Source organism: Corvus brachyrhynchos, unplaced genomic scaffold (assembly GCF_000691975.1).
Source record: "Corvus brachyrhynchos isolate BGI_N302 unplaced genomic scaffold, ASM69197v1 scaffold1, whole genome shotgun sequence".
Taxonomy (NCBI): domain Eukaryota; kingdom Metazoa; phylum Chordata; class Aves; order Passeriformes; family Corvidae; genus Corvus; species Corvus brachyrhynchos.
This window is the reverse complement of record NW_008237222.1, coordinates 10165214-10183035: the sequence shown is the minus strand read 5'-3', so window position 1 is coordinate 10183035 and position 17822 is coordinate 10165214. Positions and strand designations below refer to the sequence as shown.

Sequence of the window (17822 nt, the reverse complement as noted above, 5' to 3'; positions counted from 1 at the left end):
GTTGTTGGGATTGTAAACACACAGGAATTAAGACAGGAGTCAATGCTGCTTTATAAACAGCAGCCTCACCTCTCCCTTTCAAAGAAAAGGAACTGTAACCACAGGCTATGGGAAAGCCCAAAGCCCTCAGAGGCCTGATGAACTTTTCACTAGGCTGGTGGCCAGACAGCCAGGCATGCCAAGGGAGAAAGCACCCGAGGCATTTCACTGTTAGGCCAGCAAAGTCTTCTTGGCTACTGCTGACTCCACCTGACTTGACCAGATGCTGCGTATGCAAGTGCCCTCGAGAGCAGACACCCGCCATGCAGTGCTGCACAGCTCAGGAGGGACCAGGAACCCACTCCCAGCCCATGCAGGTCACTTGTGTCATAACCCCAATGACGTTTCACTTTGCCGCAGAACCACAGAGACAGGCAGCGAGTCAGCACTGTGCTTATGCTACCTCTGAAGGCAGGAGCACCACATTCACAGCTTCTTTTGGTCTGGTTCCCACCACTCAGCACTTGCTTTGCTCCAGAGTGGGCACTTCCCATCACTAATCTGGGGATCATGACAGCTGCTCTAGTAGCTACTTTACCAGACCTTGCTGTCATGCCTCCACTCTCCCAACTCGTTTGGGATCCTCATTGCTCTGGTATCCACACACATCAGCCCACTCCAGTCCCTGCTGAAAACACTTTTTCCCTGTGTCAAGTGAGACCCCCCTTTTTTGACCTCAACTTTCAGAAGCAAGGGTGTATTTGAAGCTAGGAAGGATCTCAGAGGGCTCAGAAAAGAAAAGCTCTGCATTGCCAACATTAATTCTACAGGTCACAGGAAAAGACAGTGACAAGAGCCACGTATCTTTCAAGTTGGTGGCTATGTACTAGTACCAATGCTGCTTTGCTCCACCTCTCAATTCCGGAAGAATGGGACAATTTCACTCACACACTCCTGTGAAGGCAAGTTTTCTGAGTGTGGTTTTGTTCATCTGTCATACCTTTGGACTTAGTTCCCAAATATAAGCATCTCTGAATTGCCTGTTATTAGGGTTTGCGAAGCAGTGAAGTTCTGCTTTTTGGATGTTTTTGGACAATGTCCAAGTGATCTAGCCCTAATCAGAGCAACAAAAATATACAGCACACTGAGAAGTCTTTCCTCCACGCACAACCAAAATTTGCCTTGTGCTATTGACTGTGCTTGCATTTACAATACACAGCTTTTGCACTAAGATGTCTTATAAATTAGGCCAAAGGGAGTCCTTGATCAGACATTTTTAACACACAAACTTCTACCAAGGTTTTCTTCTGCAAGACTGTGTTAATACTATATTTTTTAAACTAACTACCATACTTAAACATCCTATAGTCTTTGTTAACTTCAAATCTACACAGCCTTTGGACAAGTGTTAACTCTGTGAACCTCCATCAAGGAGAGGCTGTTCCTAGATTTCTGTCTTCACAGAAACAGCTGTAAAATCCAGGTAACTTTGCCTTTAGGTAATTCCAGAGTGAAGTTTCACACACTCATCTTGTTTATAGCTTTCTTCCCTTTATCTGAGTGAAACCACTCACCGGAAATGAAAGAGCAAGCTTTGGCTCAGAAGACACTATGGTCCCACAAAGCCAAACCTAGAAGAGCTGGGAGAACTGAGTGCAGGGAAAAGATCCAAGTGAGATAAAGATGCATGGCATTTTGGCGGTAAGAGGTATTAAAACATCCACGCTCTGGTAAGATACACATACTGTCAGAGGGCTACAAATTTACTGCTCTCCTTCCACTTTTATACAAGCCTGGACTTCCCAATTCCTGAAATCAGTAGTAGAATCGTATATCCAGATGAAGTGAAATATGCACAGATTGAAATTGACAAAAATTGCTTTTGCAAAGACTGTATATATATAAATACACACACACGCATCTATCTGAACTGAGCTCAGATTGGGAATTTCATGTGACTTTTAAATTGGATTTACCTCATCTTCCTCTTCAGACATTTTAGTGGAATTATCAGGGGATTTTACAGGCTTCTGGCTATTGGTTCCATTTGTCTCCTCTTTACCGTGCTCTGCCTCCCACTCCTGTAGAACTTCATCTATGTTGAAACGACGTCGATAATTTACAAAAAAGTTTTTCACTTGCACCACAGATTTGTTTCCAATCACATCAGAGATTGCCTGAAAGTCTCGGCCATATTTCCTGATTGCTAAAAGCAACAAAAAGAGAAACAAAAGCAGTGTGTTATTTCCACAAAGACCACAAATCAGGCTCAAGTCACAGCATAAAGATCCAAAGCTGAACTTCTGTCAAGGTTTCAAAGCTTCTTCAGATTAATCCAGGATAAAAAAAGAGTCTAAATTGGGCAAGAGACATAGTTAAAACAAGCCCTGGAGAAGTGAAGAAAATAGAGGTGTAGCAGAAGATGGGCAGAGTCAAATGTACAAGACCTGTGTAAATCTGCCTGTACTGCTTGAAACAGTTACACAGGCAAAGAGCATAGCAGTGACTCCAGCAGAGTTTCACTTTCTGAAAGCTTGGACAAGCAGACATTATTTCCCAACTTTCATATGATTCCATTTGTATTGCCCAGGGAGGGGAAGGGGGAATATTGTTTCCTTGTTCAAGTACATTCTTCAGGCATTAGTACATGGCAATGTCAAAATCCTCCTCATTAGCCACTGAAGGGAAACTCAGCTCTGAAATGCAGCAGGGTTTTGTCTATCAACAACTTAAGTACAAATAAACTTGTAGTGCCATACCTTGCACAGCAAGAAGCTGCTCATCCGTGGTCCAACGTGCATTAAATTTCTGGACGACCTAAACAGCAAAAAAAAAAAAAAAAAAAAAAAAAGGTAATTTTATTTATATACTTTCACTAGTATCTGAGCTCATAAAAACATCTCAAAAGTACAACAAGGAATTAACTGTTAGTCAAAGTATAACATTAGCATTTATCTTCACAATTAACAAAGGTCAGAAAACAAACTCACCTCTGGAAGTCTGTATTGTTCTATACCACCTTCAAGTTTTTCTTTGAGTGCGCTGTTTGTCTGTTTGATATTCTGAATCTGAAAAGAAAGTTTCATGCCTTTAAGAAGGATTAATAAATATCTTTGGACAAGCTTTTTTCCAGCAGCCTTGGCAGGAACCTCACAAGCTCAGTCTTCCAGTTTTTCTCACAGCCTGCCTTTTCCAAAAAGAGAGTTTGCTATATTGGAATAATGTAAAGCAGAAGCAGCTGGCAAATCAGAAGATCCCATTTAATTTATTCTCTGCTGTCTACAAGTTATTTGGAGCAAGAACTGCCCCAACTTCCAGGTCCGTATAAAGCCCAGCATAAGAAGACCAACCCCATTTGCAGCAAGTAATGGATCAAAGACTGCTGAAGAGTTCAGGTTCTCCCAGAGTGCCAAGAAAAAGGCTTCAGGCCAAAATACCAATTCTATTAAGTTTAATAAAGAGTTTGAGACAGATCTCTGCTTTAGAAACTGCAAAATTCTCAGATCTAGGCAACAAAGTAATGTAGCAAACTTGTATTTACTCACAAATATTTGAAAAACATTTGTTAGCTCCATCAGGGAAGCAAAGGGTACATAGGAAGTTTGTATGATACCTGTCTAGGAAGGACTAAGCCAAACATATCTGCCACTTCTAGAAGTACCACATGAAAAGGCAAAGGAAACAGCTGCTGTAGATGGAAATCAGACGCTGCTGAAACCAATGTCACCACAGGAAAGTTACAGTTAAAATAGAAGGAATTCTGAACTGCAAGAAATGTGAAGTGCCAACAAATGTTCCTTCAAGTCCCTGCTATGAACTTTTCCTTGCTTCACTTCAGGTCTAAAGTAGGCTTGCCCACAGAACTAAAACACAAGAGATGTAAAACCCAGAGCTGCATTCAGAGCACAAGGACAGCAGCTTGCCAACTAAGGCACGTAGCATTGTGCATCATCACTGCCAAACTACAAATTCCTGCCAAACTTTGCAGACTGCAAAAGGCACTACCAGCAAACCCAGCAGTCACTCCTGTACAATCCCGTTCATACCTGTCGTTTGATTGAGACTAATTCCATGTCCAGTTGTCTGAGTACAGTGGTAGCAGCTGTTGCATTAGCGGAAACAGCCTCCACATCTTCCTGGGAAAGGAACATTCCTTTGGGAGGTTTCCTCTTTGCTCTGTTCTTGGCCTGTGTACTGTGCTTCTCCTTCTTCACCTGAGGGACAGTTTCAGCAGGCGGCACCTGGCAAACAGCAGTCAGTCATTTTACAAAACTAGGTATCTTTAGAGATCCCTTCCAGCTCAAACCATTCTGTGACTCTTTTAGCCACCATCAAAGGCTGGAGAATGACAAAGCCAGTTTGCAGACAGGAAGACATTTTTGATTTAAGTGGCACGTCACACAAACTGTCTTATACAAATCTCTCATTTTCTTTAGCAGCTTTCAGTGTTTACAGAGATACTGTGGTTGCCTTCTCTGCCCATTCTCATTTTGGGAGACAGATGCCCAATTTTGCAGCAGTTAAATGTCCTGGTTATTTTCAAACTCCTTCTTCTTGTTTTCATCATCAGGTCTGAACACACCAGTTTAACTGAACACCAGAAGGAAACAAAGTGAAGTGTGGAGACAGAAAGAACACAACTAAAACAGTTTACTGAGACTTGTTTTACTACCTACCAGACAGGAGAAGGAATAAACCAGATTTATTTGAAGGCAAAGGATAAAGGAGTGAGGTGACAATGGGATAGTTCTTAGATTGTGACACCATTTCTAGGAAGCCAGGTTTTCTTGCATAGCATTTGTGTATCAACTGTTCCATCAAAATGGTGCAGTTGTGCCTAAAATAAACTTTAAATCTTTTTTGGAAAAAGAGTATTTCACAGACCACTTACTATTTTTATCCTTTATGTCTAAAGCAAAGACAGGTAGATAGCCAGGACACTATACTCCAGATTCTTCAAGAGCACACCTGATTCTAAGATAGCAAAACCATTTCCTCCAGAAGTTATATTCAACAATCAACTCATACCCAAGATTTGTTACCCAGTGACTGGAACCTGGCCAAGAACACAGAACAGAAGAAGGGTGGCAAAGAGAGAAAAAACAGAGAGGGAAGGCTGTACATCCAAATCCTCTACCTGATCACTGCCAGCTTTAAACACATTCGCTTCATTTGGTGCTATTGTTTTCCTCCTAATTTGCAGCTACATGTAGTTTCTACAGTTTGTGGCATTTGCTCATTAGTGAGCATTGAATGCTTGCACTTGAAACCACACGAGGCTGAGGACGAAACCCCAAGTAAGCATGAGGTTCTGACTCCCAAAGGACTCCAGCACAGCTGCCACAGATAAAAGCTTCCACCCTCCTCATGAGCACAAAGGCCAGAGCCTCATAGCAGCAGCAATGTGGACAACTGGCTGCTCTCAACCTTTTTCTGCTGTCCATTGGTACAAAGTATTCCATGAGATATGATTCCTAGGACAAGGCAAGAGGCAAGAGATAATTCTTGCCATTGCAGGACGGATACCCCTATTTCTCTTTGCAGATGGGAGTGGTGAGCAGGAGAAACCAGACTGGTTTAGCTATGAACAAGTGAGGCAAGCTCTGAACTCTGCTTCAGAAGGAAGCACTTTGATAACTGAGCCAGGTAAATTATTCAGCATGGACAGGCATTTCAGATCCACTCATATTTCATCTACATACACTGCTTCCCAGGACCACGCAGCAATGTCTCACTACAGGTTCAGGCTGTCAGTTGACCAACATGGAATGCCTGCAGTGCAAACATCCCAGAACCCTCAACATTAAAGAAAAATGAAAGCAGTTTCAAATGACTGTTTTACACCGTTCAAAAAATGCAAAGCTCTTTTGTGTTGTGGACAAGAACCAGAGCTCCAGCAGAACAATTTTTGACAGCTCCAAATGCCTCTAGGCCCCAGCAAAAACTGGAACATCTACTCTGTCCTGGAAACTCTTCTTTCCTGGCCACACACATCTCTCTCTAGAACTAAATCAATTTTTGAAAACCAGAGAGAATTAAAATGAAGGGATTTAGAAGGGATTTAGCAGTGCTCCTGTTTATTTAGATATTGCCACTGCTATCCAGTGCACTTCAGTCTTACATACCCCTTAATACAAAGTTCCCTTCCTCAGATTTCACTACGTAAAAAGAAGATAAAACTATCTCAAGCTATGTAGCAGAGGATGAAGTGGGAGGCACTTCCAGGAACAAGGGAGATACAAAGAAAGCAGGTCTAGGTCATGACCTCAGTATTATGGAGTCACTATGTGAGGAAACCCGAACAGCTGCACTAACACTGAAAGTAAAGAAGAAAATGAGAAATGAAGATTCCCCCTCCAATGATCCCCAAAAGAAGAAACAGATGAGAGATTTCAGATACTCTGAGAAATCCCAGTGTTACTGGGCAAGTCAGATAGCAATCAGCAGGTCTCACAGCTGAAAGAAACCATCTCTGCAGGTTTGAGACAGGGAGGTTCTTTACAGTAAGAGTACTGGGCTGCTGGCACACAATAGCCCCTGTACATCTGACCACATCCTTAAAAGAAACCTAATGATCAAGAACGATCTTATCCCCTCCTGGTTACCTGCTCTCTCTCTCTCGGCATTTCAATAAGCCCTGAGTTCAGGTACTGTAAAATCAGAATCACTGAATCATTAAGGTTGGAGAAGACCTCCAAGATCATGGAGTCCAACCTTTGACCAAACACTACCTTGTCAACTGAACCACAGCACTAACTTCCACGTCCAGCTGTTTGTTTCTTGAACACCTCCAGGGATGGTGACTCTACTGTGTCTCTGGGCAGCCCATTCCAGTGCTTAACTACTCTTTCAGTGAAAAAATTCTTCCTGATGTCCAACCTGAACCTCCCCTTGAGGACATTTCCTCTCATTCTGTCACTGATTGCCTGGGAGAAGAGACCAACTCCCACCTTCTACAACCTCCTTTCAGGTAGTTGTAGAGAGTGATAAAGGTCTCCCCTGAGTCTCCTCCTCTCCAGACTGAACAACCCCAGCTAAACTCTCAACAGGCTATGAAGGCTGTCAGCTTCATTTTGCCCTCCAGCACAATCCCCGTCCAACAGAGTCCCCACAAGGCTGTCTGCCATGGCATACACAGCCAGACTGCATATGTTCCATGAGTTTCATATTGGTTGGAGGGCCATGGCCTGTACCAGCATGACAAGGAGGGCAGCACAAAGCCTCCTCCCACACTAAGATTTTCTGCAAAAATGTCTTGATGGTAACTGTCCAAACCAGACATTTGATCTGGTTTGGCCTTACAAGAGATGCAGCCAAGTTGGTGAAGAACTACCTTTCCCGCTTCTGCAGCAAATTCAGAACATGTCAGCATTGGTTGGGAAGAAGAAGTAATAAAAGGGGTTGAAGGGAGCTCTTTTACAGAGGCAAGCTTTTGAAGAGCTTACAGAAAAGTCTGAACTGTAAATTTATTAAAATGATGGAGAATGAGACAACAGTATTATTTACAAAACACTACAGAGCTGCAGTACACAGCTGCAACTTAGCCAAGTGAGAATCCTTCCTGTCTGGGAGCTTCCTGTTTTGCTTCTGAGAACTCAGTTTCTTGTAATAATAAATACAAATGGCTTCTCATCCACTCTGCCCCTAGGAAGACATTAAGGGTGCTGGTTCCTTCAGTGGAAACAACAGCTAAACTTTCCTGGAAATTCTAGAGCACTCTCAACGTGGGAGAAGAGCAGATGGGAATGTTGTGATTTTTCAGTTATTTCCATTCAAAACTATTTGTTGGAGACATTAATCTCACTGACAGTGACTGACAAAACTGTTGCTCTGGGACTTTTTTTTGACTGTGTGGGATCATGTTTTTAAATATTTCTAGTAGGTTTTCCCTAAATATGATCTTTTTAAAAAATTAAGAAATGAAATAGAATGACTGTGGGAAAGGAATCAGGCTAGAAAAAAACAGGAAAGGGAGCTAACTTCAAGGAGAGACGGCCTTAAGCATTTTCCTGTAACTCATTCACACATACAACCCACGCTGCTGAACGAGTTGTTTTTATTTAGTAACAGGTAACCTGCAGGTTATATACATGAAGATGAAGTACATGCTTTCCTGTAGGCTAGGTTTTCAAAACTATTGTATTTGTGTGACTATTTTCATCCAGAACTCTATGCCCACTGAAAATGAAGTATTTGAAGTGAGATGCAAGTACTACATTTTGAGCTGACATAACAACAGGTTAAGGCCACTCTGCCAGACAAAATTAACTGGTCACAAAAACTTTCTCCTTTACTTTTCACAAATATAGCTGCAGTCCTGGTGCTACTGAAATGACAACTATTGATGGGGATTTCAATACATCAGGAATATACCTTAGAGCCTAACGTGTACATAAACACACTTGTTGGTCTACCTAGAACAAAAGGATGTATTTCCCCTCCACCAAGCCATCTCCACAGGGGAATGTGCTTCTACTCCATCTCCATGCAGTTGGGTTGATGTAAACCACTAAGGGTGGTGGTTTAAGCTAACACAGCCAAAAAGAAGATAAAAGAGACTGGAAACAATCACACAGTATATTATCATGGGATGTAAAGTCTTAAATTTTCCCAGCTCTATCCATAATGGAGATATAATAGATAATAATAGATAAATAACTTAGTTATCTATACTTGTCTTGATCTAAGAATAATTCTGAAGACAATTCTTCTTTTCTTGTATGACAACTATACAAAGCACAAAAAGAAAATTAGATACTGCAGCTTCTACATGAAGTAACTAGTAAGTAAACATTTTCATTTTTACAGAAGTAAGAAAAAGAATTATACCTCCTTTTTGCTCTCCTTGTTTTGTTCAACTTCAATGTCAATAGGGTTATTTCCATTTGCTTCCTCCATTTCATCCTCACTGGAAGACAAAAGCAAACAGTACTGTATTAGTTTGTGAGGCTCTCTTTTTCTATAAATAACATGCTAAAACAAATGCATGAATGCCATAGCAAGCCCAACAGCTTTCGTTAGTTTTATTCCCAGGATGTGGGGTTTTTGGGGGGTTGGTGGGTTTTTTTGCTGTTGATTTTATTTGGTTTTGGTTTAAGTCAATAAATTCTTAATTCTGAAGATAGTACATACAGGAACACTTCTCAGCAGTGTACTTAGGTAAAATAAATCTACACAGATGGAGGCAAGAGACATGAAATTAATTCCACAAGTTATCTTTTGAAGAACACGGGACACTTAGCTTTTTTACTTCAGGCAAACTGAGACAGAAAGAAATAAATACATTAAGTAGCTAAAAAACAGATTTCATACAACTACTTAATATTTAGCAAAACAGACATGCACAAGATGAACTCCCTCAAAAACAAGCACAAAAAACATTAGGTTTTTCTTTTTTTTTTTTTCAGTGACAGCCTCACATTTCATTCTCCCCTGGAAAAGAAAAAGATGTTATCAGTTACAGAGTAATAATAGGCATAAAATTGGGGCCATATTGAAAGTGACCTTGGCACACCTGTCCAGTCTGGCTTCAGTGGAATTTTAATCAGACATTAAATCAAATGCATTTTCATCATTTAGCATTTTTGTACTGTACACAACCAAAGTTAATTGCACCATTTGAAATGATGCCCAGAAACAGAAGAAATAAGCTGATGTAATCAAAGCTTTTTTTTTTAATCAAAAAAATAAACCTATTTTGTCATGTCAAACTTCATAGCCTAGGCTGAGGAGCATCAACTGGTGCAGGCATGTCACAGCTCCAGTGCAGGGCAGGGCTGTGCGCACAGGGAGCAGGGAATAGCAGGCACAGCATGTGCTGGTGAGCTTGGCTGTAGCACTCACGTGGCCACCTCCCTGCTGCAGCCACATCCTAAGCAGGAACAGGCTGCCATCCTTTTCCACAAGAGCAGTCACTTGTACAAGCCACTTCTGCTCTCCCAAGCCACCTGGCTCACCAGCTAATTCACAAGACTTAGTCTGGGTAATGATGATTCCAGGGAATCAATTCCCAGGCATCCCCTCCCAGAGCTGCACACACAAAGCCCCTCACATACAACTTAGAACAGCTGCTGAAAACCTGAATGCACTGGGAGTTGTATTAGTGACAATCTGAGGGTTTGGGGAATTTCCCTGCCTAGCCACAAAAGGGATATAGAGCTACTTGAGTGAGATACCTCAGATTGCCTCCTCTCAACCCCATCTCCAAAAGAACTTCCTTGCGTTCTCGCCTGGGTTCAGATTTCAGCCTTTTCACAACAGTCTTTGCTATGCTGACAGTTTGCTCTTGTATTCTAGCAAGTTCCCTAGACATGAGCTAGATTAAAGCCCACCCCTTCATTTCTGCAGTTGTAGACACTGATTGCTATAACCAAAGAACACTTCTGAAGTTCTGCCAACACCGACTGGCACAGTACAACCTGAAAATCCAGGGACCCTAAACTCACCCAGCATGCAGCGCTGACAAATCCCTTGGGGGTGTAGGGGTTTGACTGTTTTTACATAACGGAGGGGAAGAAATCAAACATCAAGCTGATGGCCTGGTGCTTAGCTCGCTGCAGATGTAAATCAAGTTAAGCATTTCCAATCCAGCTGCCTTCCTCAAAGGTTACAAAATTACAGCACATGGCAGCCCATTCAGTTCTTTCCCCTTCACCAGATGGTCTGAGATGCTACTTTTCCCAGCAAACAGGCATAGGTACTGAGAGGTGTATTTCTCAATTGGAATAATTTCATTTGTGAGCACAGAACAAAAATAGAGAGGCAGTATTAAAAGACCCTAAACTACATAGTACAAGACAAACACATACTGCATATAAAATATTTCCCCTCCCCTAATAAATTAGTAAGAAAACTGGAAAACTAAAACAAAAAAAACCCAACCACCAGGATGGGGAGCAGAAAACCAGACAAGTCTTTGCAGAGAAGAGAAAAGAACAGAATGGAAAAAGAGACTCGGGTCAAAGAAAGCCAACCAAATACTGGACAAAGCTGGCTGGCAGTATTCTCCCTGGCCCTGCCTGTTAAGCAAGTATTGCTGACCTAATGGAGAGATGGGAGAGGTTGAGTGAGTCATTGGTGTAGCACAGCTCAACCCTAGAAACACATTTCTTTCCCCTTCCCCAACAAGACTTGGTCATATGCAGTGGAGCCAGCAAACATCCAACTGGAAAATGCAACACCTCCTCTGAGGGCAAAGACTTTTGCAGAATTTTGCCCAATTATGTCACAAGTCTTGCAAAGGCTGGCACACCTCAAGTTTGGTCTGCAAAGACATTAACTGCATTTTAGAGCAGCTTGAGAAGGCACCTGCATCAAGCAGACAGAGTTGCTGTTGTTCAGAGGGATTGTTTTCCTTACAGTCACCTGAAACCTCTGCATTTCTGAGGCTTTTTCAGCTCCAGAACTAGGTGAAGTCACCAAGTGGCAGTAACTGTAAAGATACAGCAATACGCACAAGGCCACTGGCTGACCTACCTTCAAGGGCTTGCATGGGTATCCAGGAGGGTGAGCTTGCAGAAAAAGCATGAGTCAAGCTCATCTGGTAAAGCTCAGTAGCTAATGACCTCCTGAACACCACCAGCCTCACCCAAATCCCAAAGCACCCAGCATTCCCTGGAACAGCTCTGGCTGTTCCCCTGTGCTACTGTAGTGGTTTGTTCATTCTTAAATGTGGATCACAGAGGCGTGTCAAGCTTCTCAAGTGGCTTAAAAAAGTTGCCAGTATTCAAACTAGCCAGTTGATTGGTTCTGTCGGGTCTAGAGGAAGCTGTAAGCACCTCTTTGCAAAAGAATCACTTCTGTGGCTGATAGAGCCCTCTTTAACTAAAAACCCAAACTATGCTCAACCATGACAGCTACCCTCTTCTCAGTCACTCAAAAACAGAGCCTTAACTTCATCCTTCTCAGAGAACAGAGCTTGGCCTGGCAGCCTTATGCTGGTCACAGTTTTCCAAGGGGCAGGAGAGGAAGGGTCTGTGCGTGTACAGACACAGGCTGAGAGGGGTCCTGCACTGGAGCTTGTTTCCTGTATCAGGTGCACATTCTCACTCTGCTGAGCATCACATGGAGGAAATAAAGGCAGATTTCAGCTCTTTCATTAATTCCTTTTACTGTCCTGCTTATCAGCTTCTCTGGCTCTGCTGACAACAGTGCCAATCAGATTGTAAACAGCTTTAATTTCAATTTCCCAACCCTCAAGCGGTATCAGAGAAAAAGTTCTAGAATGGTGGGACTGTAACCAGTGCACTACAGGGCAATCAGGAATTGCAGTGTCAAAAAACGGAGCACAGCTAACTGCCAGCTGCCTTTTGGCTTTAAGCAAAGCAAAACATGCACAGCAGGGAAGAGGGGTGGGGAAAGGTGTGGTACCAGGAAACATTTTGGGGAAAATCCTACATCTAGTTTCTTACAAGCTAACAGGAATTTCTGGGATAGACTGAAGAAATCAGTGTGTGGCAATACACAGCCCTTCTGCTTGCAAACCTACCTTTCCTCACGTTCCCTTTTTTGTTTACGAGCATGACGGTCCATCACACTAGTTTTAGTCCTTGTCTTCTTCCAGGAGTAGTAAAATTTCACCAGGCTGGCTATTGATTTGTCAGGAAGCTGTAAATTAAACATGTATCCTTTTATATGTTTGTATGTAAAGTATCCCCCAGAAGTTCACATAAAATTGGTCTGGTTTTTCCAAGGAACATCTGACCTCTTTACATCGGATTCTCTCAAAGGCTCAAGCAAGGCAGTTCTACAACCTTTCCAAAAATGATCTATGGGGGAGTGTTTCAGGTTAGTGACTACTATTTAGGACATCAAGATCTCTAAAGAGCATCTCAGCAAGCTTCCACTCACCAGTCGAGTAGCTGGTTCCCTCCAGCATAGGGGAAACACAGCAAGAGCAAATCTGAAATGAGGCCTTGAAACTGAGATAACAGTTTAAAAGCCGAAACAAACCTAAAAGCCAACACAGACACATGTAAACAATCACAGAAACTGCTGAATTGCAATCACCCCAAGCATACCTTTGACGTTTGGTTAAATAGGTTTATTCACACCATTCACATGACAAAGGTCTCAACAAAGGATGTTTTCAAAAGGTGAAACGTTACTGTATGGTGAACTGAGGGTACAGGAAAACAGAAATATTTTTTTTTGTCCTCTTACACTAATGGCATTACCCTGGAGCAATGAAAGAAAAGTCTGCCTCCAAAAAGCATAAAACTACATTAAGACTAATTCTCTACTTTTGAGGTACTCTACATGGATGCTCTTACACAGGACTTCTAAAAGGTTAAAGTCCAGCCTTTTCTGATGAATGTTTATTTAAGTGTCTGATTCAATTTGGAGGGCAGAGCAGGTAGGGAGGAAAACAAGACTGAGCAAGAGCCAGATCTCTTTCAATTAGACACTGCAGTTTAAGTCTTCACTCGAGACAAGCCTGGTTCTCAAACTGCAGACTGACTTTAGGTTCTAATAACAGATCACACCAGCAGTCCCACTCTGGCCCACAGCTGCACACAGGCAGAAATCCATTGGTGCTGACAAAGCACAGGTACTAAGTCAATGTTGTGATGCCAACAGCCATGCAAGAGGCTGGTGTTCTGAAATTAAAAAGAGTTCCACAGAACAAACTCACGGACAAGGCTGTTCATGACAAACAGCCACTTGGCTATAAACCCCTGCTAAGAGTGCCAAAATATCAGAACCAGCTCCGGTAAATAATGTAACTCGCCTTTCATTCTCTGGCTTTGGAGATTTCTCCCCTCAGTTCCAATCTGCACGGGTGCTAATGGGGCAGCATCTATAAACTAACAACTAACATGCTCCTGAGCCATTGATTCCTGTCCCCTGCTAAACACAAAGCTTCGTGCCATTTAATTCCTTTCATGCACAATCGCTTTCCTGGGAGCAACAGTAAAAAAATATCATTACCTAGGGAACAGTGCACGAGCTTGGCATCCCTGTACTGGAATGCAGTTCACTCAGGGACAGAGCACCATGCTTCTGCACATAAACCAAATTGAGAATTTCTTGCTTTGGCAGTTAACCCACCAACAGGATGGGCTTTATGTTCTCTTTTTTCCCCAGGACATTCTCCTGCCCTATTTCCCCCCCCTATATAAGAACAGAGGAATAAAGAAAAGAAGCTACACTCTTGAAGAGTTCCATCACCTGGATCCAAGGGAGTGGGAGACCCTAGGACTCCAAGAACATTTGGAAATGAACATCAGTGCAGGACAAGGAACATCAAGGAAGGCATGACAAAAACAGGCCTCTTTCTGCCACCCTTCTGAAAAGGGACCTTCATCCTTAGAAGGCAAGTCACCTTTCGCTTTTCAGCTGGATAACCAACACAGACCTGCGTCACATGTGCTTTAAAGAGGCTGAACAGATGGCAACAGCCTAGGCTCACTTCAAAGGGTCAGAGCCAGTGGAACTGGGTCCTGCTGGAACACTCAAGAGGCTACTTTACTGAAGGAGAACAAATAACAAAGTCTAGTTCCCACCCAGTTGATGAACCCTTAAAGACACTCTCAAGATACAATTAACAAAAAATTTTTACATCCTATCCTCTCCCTCTTTCAAAAGAAAATTGCACACTCCCCAGCACTTTCAGGCAGAAACCTACCCTTGAAGTTTTCAATCATATGTTTAAAACAGTATCATTACCAACCAAAAGCAAAGGACTGAATACTTGCAATGATGTATAAACATCTATCACAGCATCCACTGACAGTCCCAAATCACATTAAGCACAGACTTTGTCATTAAGTAAAATTAATTCCTAAAAATCAGGCTGTAAGAAAGGAAATCAACTTTGCACAAAGATGATCTTTACTGCATACGTGTGGGCATGTGTGTACAGACCATGCCTGAACTCCAGCTGAGACAAACACTACCATAGCACACAGGGGACTGAAAACTGTAATTTCCAACCAAAACAAAAATCACAGTCAAAGTTTATCCTGAACCAGTAAAGCACTTCAGGAAAATACTTCTATAGAGACTCTGGGAATAACATTGTTTCTTTCTATTCATGGTAGCATTTTTCCTCTAACATCCCCTTTGGCCTGTTCTCTCCCAAAAGCATTAGACACACACTTAGCACAAACTGCACTGAAGATGACGGTCTGTTCTGCTTTTCCACTCCTGCAACACCACTTACCATCTGCTGGATCCTGTGAAAGGTTTTCCCGTGGAAACTGAAGGCCTGTTCAAACAGGACCTTGTCTTCCACCGTCCACTCATCTGGGAATGGAGTAAAGTTTGGCAGATCTGCCAAAGACTTCTCAATGTTGTGCTTGTGCCAAAACAGCATCCCAAGAGCCTAGAAATAATACAGACACCAAGGTGAAAACTGTAATCAAAAGAAACATTACTGGAAAATGGAAAGGGAGAGCTACAACATTTTTCTTAGGCAACACATTAGACACAATTTTAATTCTCAGCTACATCAGATGCTTTTCTGAGTGCAAGAAACCTGGAATCTGCCACCCACCTAGGCTGTGAAGACCAGCCCGACGTTTATCAAAACCACACAGGTAGTCATGTAACAAAAGACTAGCAACAGAAAGGTGGAAGAAAAAACTTAAGAAATTACTCCGGCTTTACTGATCATGGTATGCACAGATAAGCTGAGCAAAGGCTTGGGGAGTCTACCTACAAAAAACTGGACAAAAGGCAGCTTCTTTCCAGTGCTGGACTCCATTTCCTGGAAATTGGGATGATTTAGTTGACTGGGGGTTTTTATAGTTGTTTAGGGGGTTCTTTCTGAGGGGGAAGGGGAAAAGAATGAAAGAAGAACTGGAAGAAGGAAAGGCAGAGAACATGCACCACCTTGACTTGCTGCTAAAAAGTCCCTGGCCCAAAGGAGGAATAAATCTCACTCATTCTGGGGGCTGCTCTTTTATTCCCTTGAGAGAGGCCTCATTTTGCTGTTGCAGTCTCTGGTTCTCAGTTCCAAAGACAAAGTGCCTGTGCTGCATTTCACCACCTGCAAACCATTCTCCTCCTGTTGTCTCCGAGACACTCATGCACAGCCCCCGTCTCCCAGGGGTCCACAGCCCCTGTGTGTTATGACACATCACCACCTCTGGCATGCCAGCAACCACTGCGAGTCATTTTGGGAAGGCCTGACTCTGCAGAGCTAAAAACCAGCCTTTCACAATTGCTGTGAAGTGAAAACAATCCCTAACATGCTGAGTAAAATGTAAGAGTAACATGCTCATCATATGCAAACTCAGCTCAGGTTTCACAGCCATAGTTACCCTCATCTAGTAGTTTCGCTCTGGCCACCCAGCGTTACAAAATCCCTCCAAAATCGGTGTTTCCCCATTATGCTTTGCTATACAAAAAGGCAGTTCCTTTACAGGATCTCATGCCCCTGAGATTCTCCAGAGAGTATGCATGTAAGTGTTGGTGTTATCCAAGATCTTTCCCAGACCCTACTGGACAAGATCTCAGCGCTGCCAGGACACCTTCTCCTCCCTTTTGCCACTGTGCAAAACAAGTAGTAGTCTTGGTTGCAGCACAGGCACTCGAGATGTCACAGGAGCCACACAGCCATTCTGGCAAGGATGGGGTCAAAGAAACTATTTTGCAGTCATGAAGGACTGAGTTTTCTCTCCCCTGACATCCTCCTTCAGCTTCAGATATGAGCTCTACCTGATATCCCTATGAGGAAGGAGAGGATAAACAAGGAGCGAGACATTTTGGGAGGACAGGGTAGCACTGAGGCGTTAGTGAGGACTGAGGGGAGAGCTGCTTACATAAAGCAAGAGACAAACAAAAAGGTTTTCCTTACAGGCCTGTTTATCAGGAGATCAGTATTCCTCTTCCATCCCTGCCTGTGCTCCCCTGGAAGAACTCTGCACTCACACACAGGTGAGCACAGGGCTTTCCCAGGCTCCTTTGTCCCAGGGTGTCTGACAAAGGCTGGCAGGAAAGCCCAGGTCACAGCATGACTTACTGTGGTGCTTCCAAAAGTCTGTGACTGCTACAGCTCAGCACAACCATCCACAGCTGTTTGCACCACCAGCTGAAGTGTCTGCCCTGCCGGAGCTCACTGGCCTGCAGAGAGCCTGCCCTTTGCTGCCCTGGAGCTGACCAGGCTGCAGGGACTCCCACAGCACAGCCCTGAGCCTCCAGCCATCATCTACCAAGAGTAGAGCCAACAACAGGGCACTCAGCCACGGGCAAGGGGAGTGAAAGGACAGGGATGGGAGCCGTGCTGGCACAGAAAGGGCAGCTCGACGGGAACACCGCCGGGCAGAGGAGCACCAGTGAGCACATGCCCCAGCACCCTGCCAGCAGCTCCCACTCCCTGCAGCAGACTCACACGTCTCAGCCTGCAAAGAGAGGGTTTGGGCTGTGGGCACAGCTGGAAAAAAGGCAATCTCTGTATGATAACTGTTAGCCAAGCCACCTGGACAGCGGAGCAAAGTGACCGGCTGTCAGGGGAATGTGCATGTGGGAGAGGGCTGCCATGGCCAGCAAAGCCCAGAGATGGTGGCCAATTGCTAAAGTGAGCTTTTACTGCCTTCCAGGGAGTCTGTATCAGCTTGTCCAGTTACCCAGCCAACAGCAACTCTGATGATACCTGCTGAAGACAGAGTTTCCCTTGGTGACACAACAAATCATCCTGATTTGAAAGCCTTGACACTTGTCCCTGTAATACAAAATGAATGCGTGCCTTCCAGAGAAAACAAGATAGATCCTCTCCAGTTATTTCCTGAAAATGCCTAGCGCAGCTCTCTAGGAAATCCCAAAGGACCTGGGAAACCTGTTTAACTCCAGAGTATTATGTGAGAGTGCTACAGAAGGAATAAGAAAATTTTTAGGAGTAG

The 17822-nt window shown here is 43.4% G+C and overlaps 1 protein-coding gene across 1 annotated transcript in view; it reads right to left on the bottom strand.

Moving 5' to 3' along the window:
- Nucleotides 1-17822, bottom strand: part of RCOR1 (REST corepressor 1) — a 41742-nt gene that overhangs the window by 4597 nt on the left and 19323 nt on the right. The window contains exons 3-9 of the mRNA XM_017729100.1: nucleotides 15143-15304; nucleotides 12467-12585; nucleotides 8809-8887; nucleotides 4026-4220; nucleotides 2970-3047; nucleotides 2739-2796; nucleotides 1956-2185 (exon numbers count right to left, since the gene is read on the bottom strand). Coding sequence (XP_017584589.1) covers nucleotides 1956-2185; nucleotides 2739-2796; nucleotides 2970-3047; nucleotides 4026-4220; nucleotides 8809-8887; nucleotides 12467-12585; nucleotides 15143-15304 — 921 coding nt within the window. The remainder of the gene's footprint in view (nucleotides 1-1955; nucleotides 2186-2738; nucleotides 2797-2969; nucleotides 3048-4025; nucleotides 4221-8808; nucleotides 8888-12466; nucleotides 12586-15142; nucleotides 15305-17822) is intronic.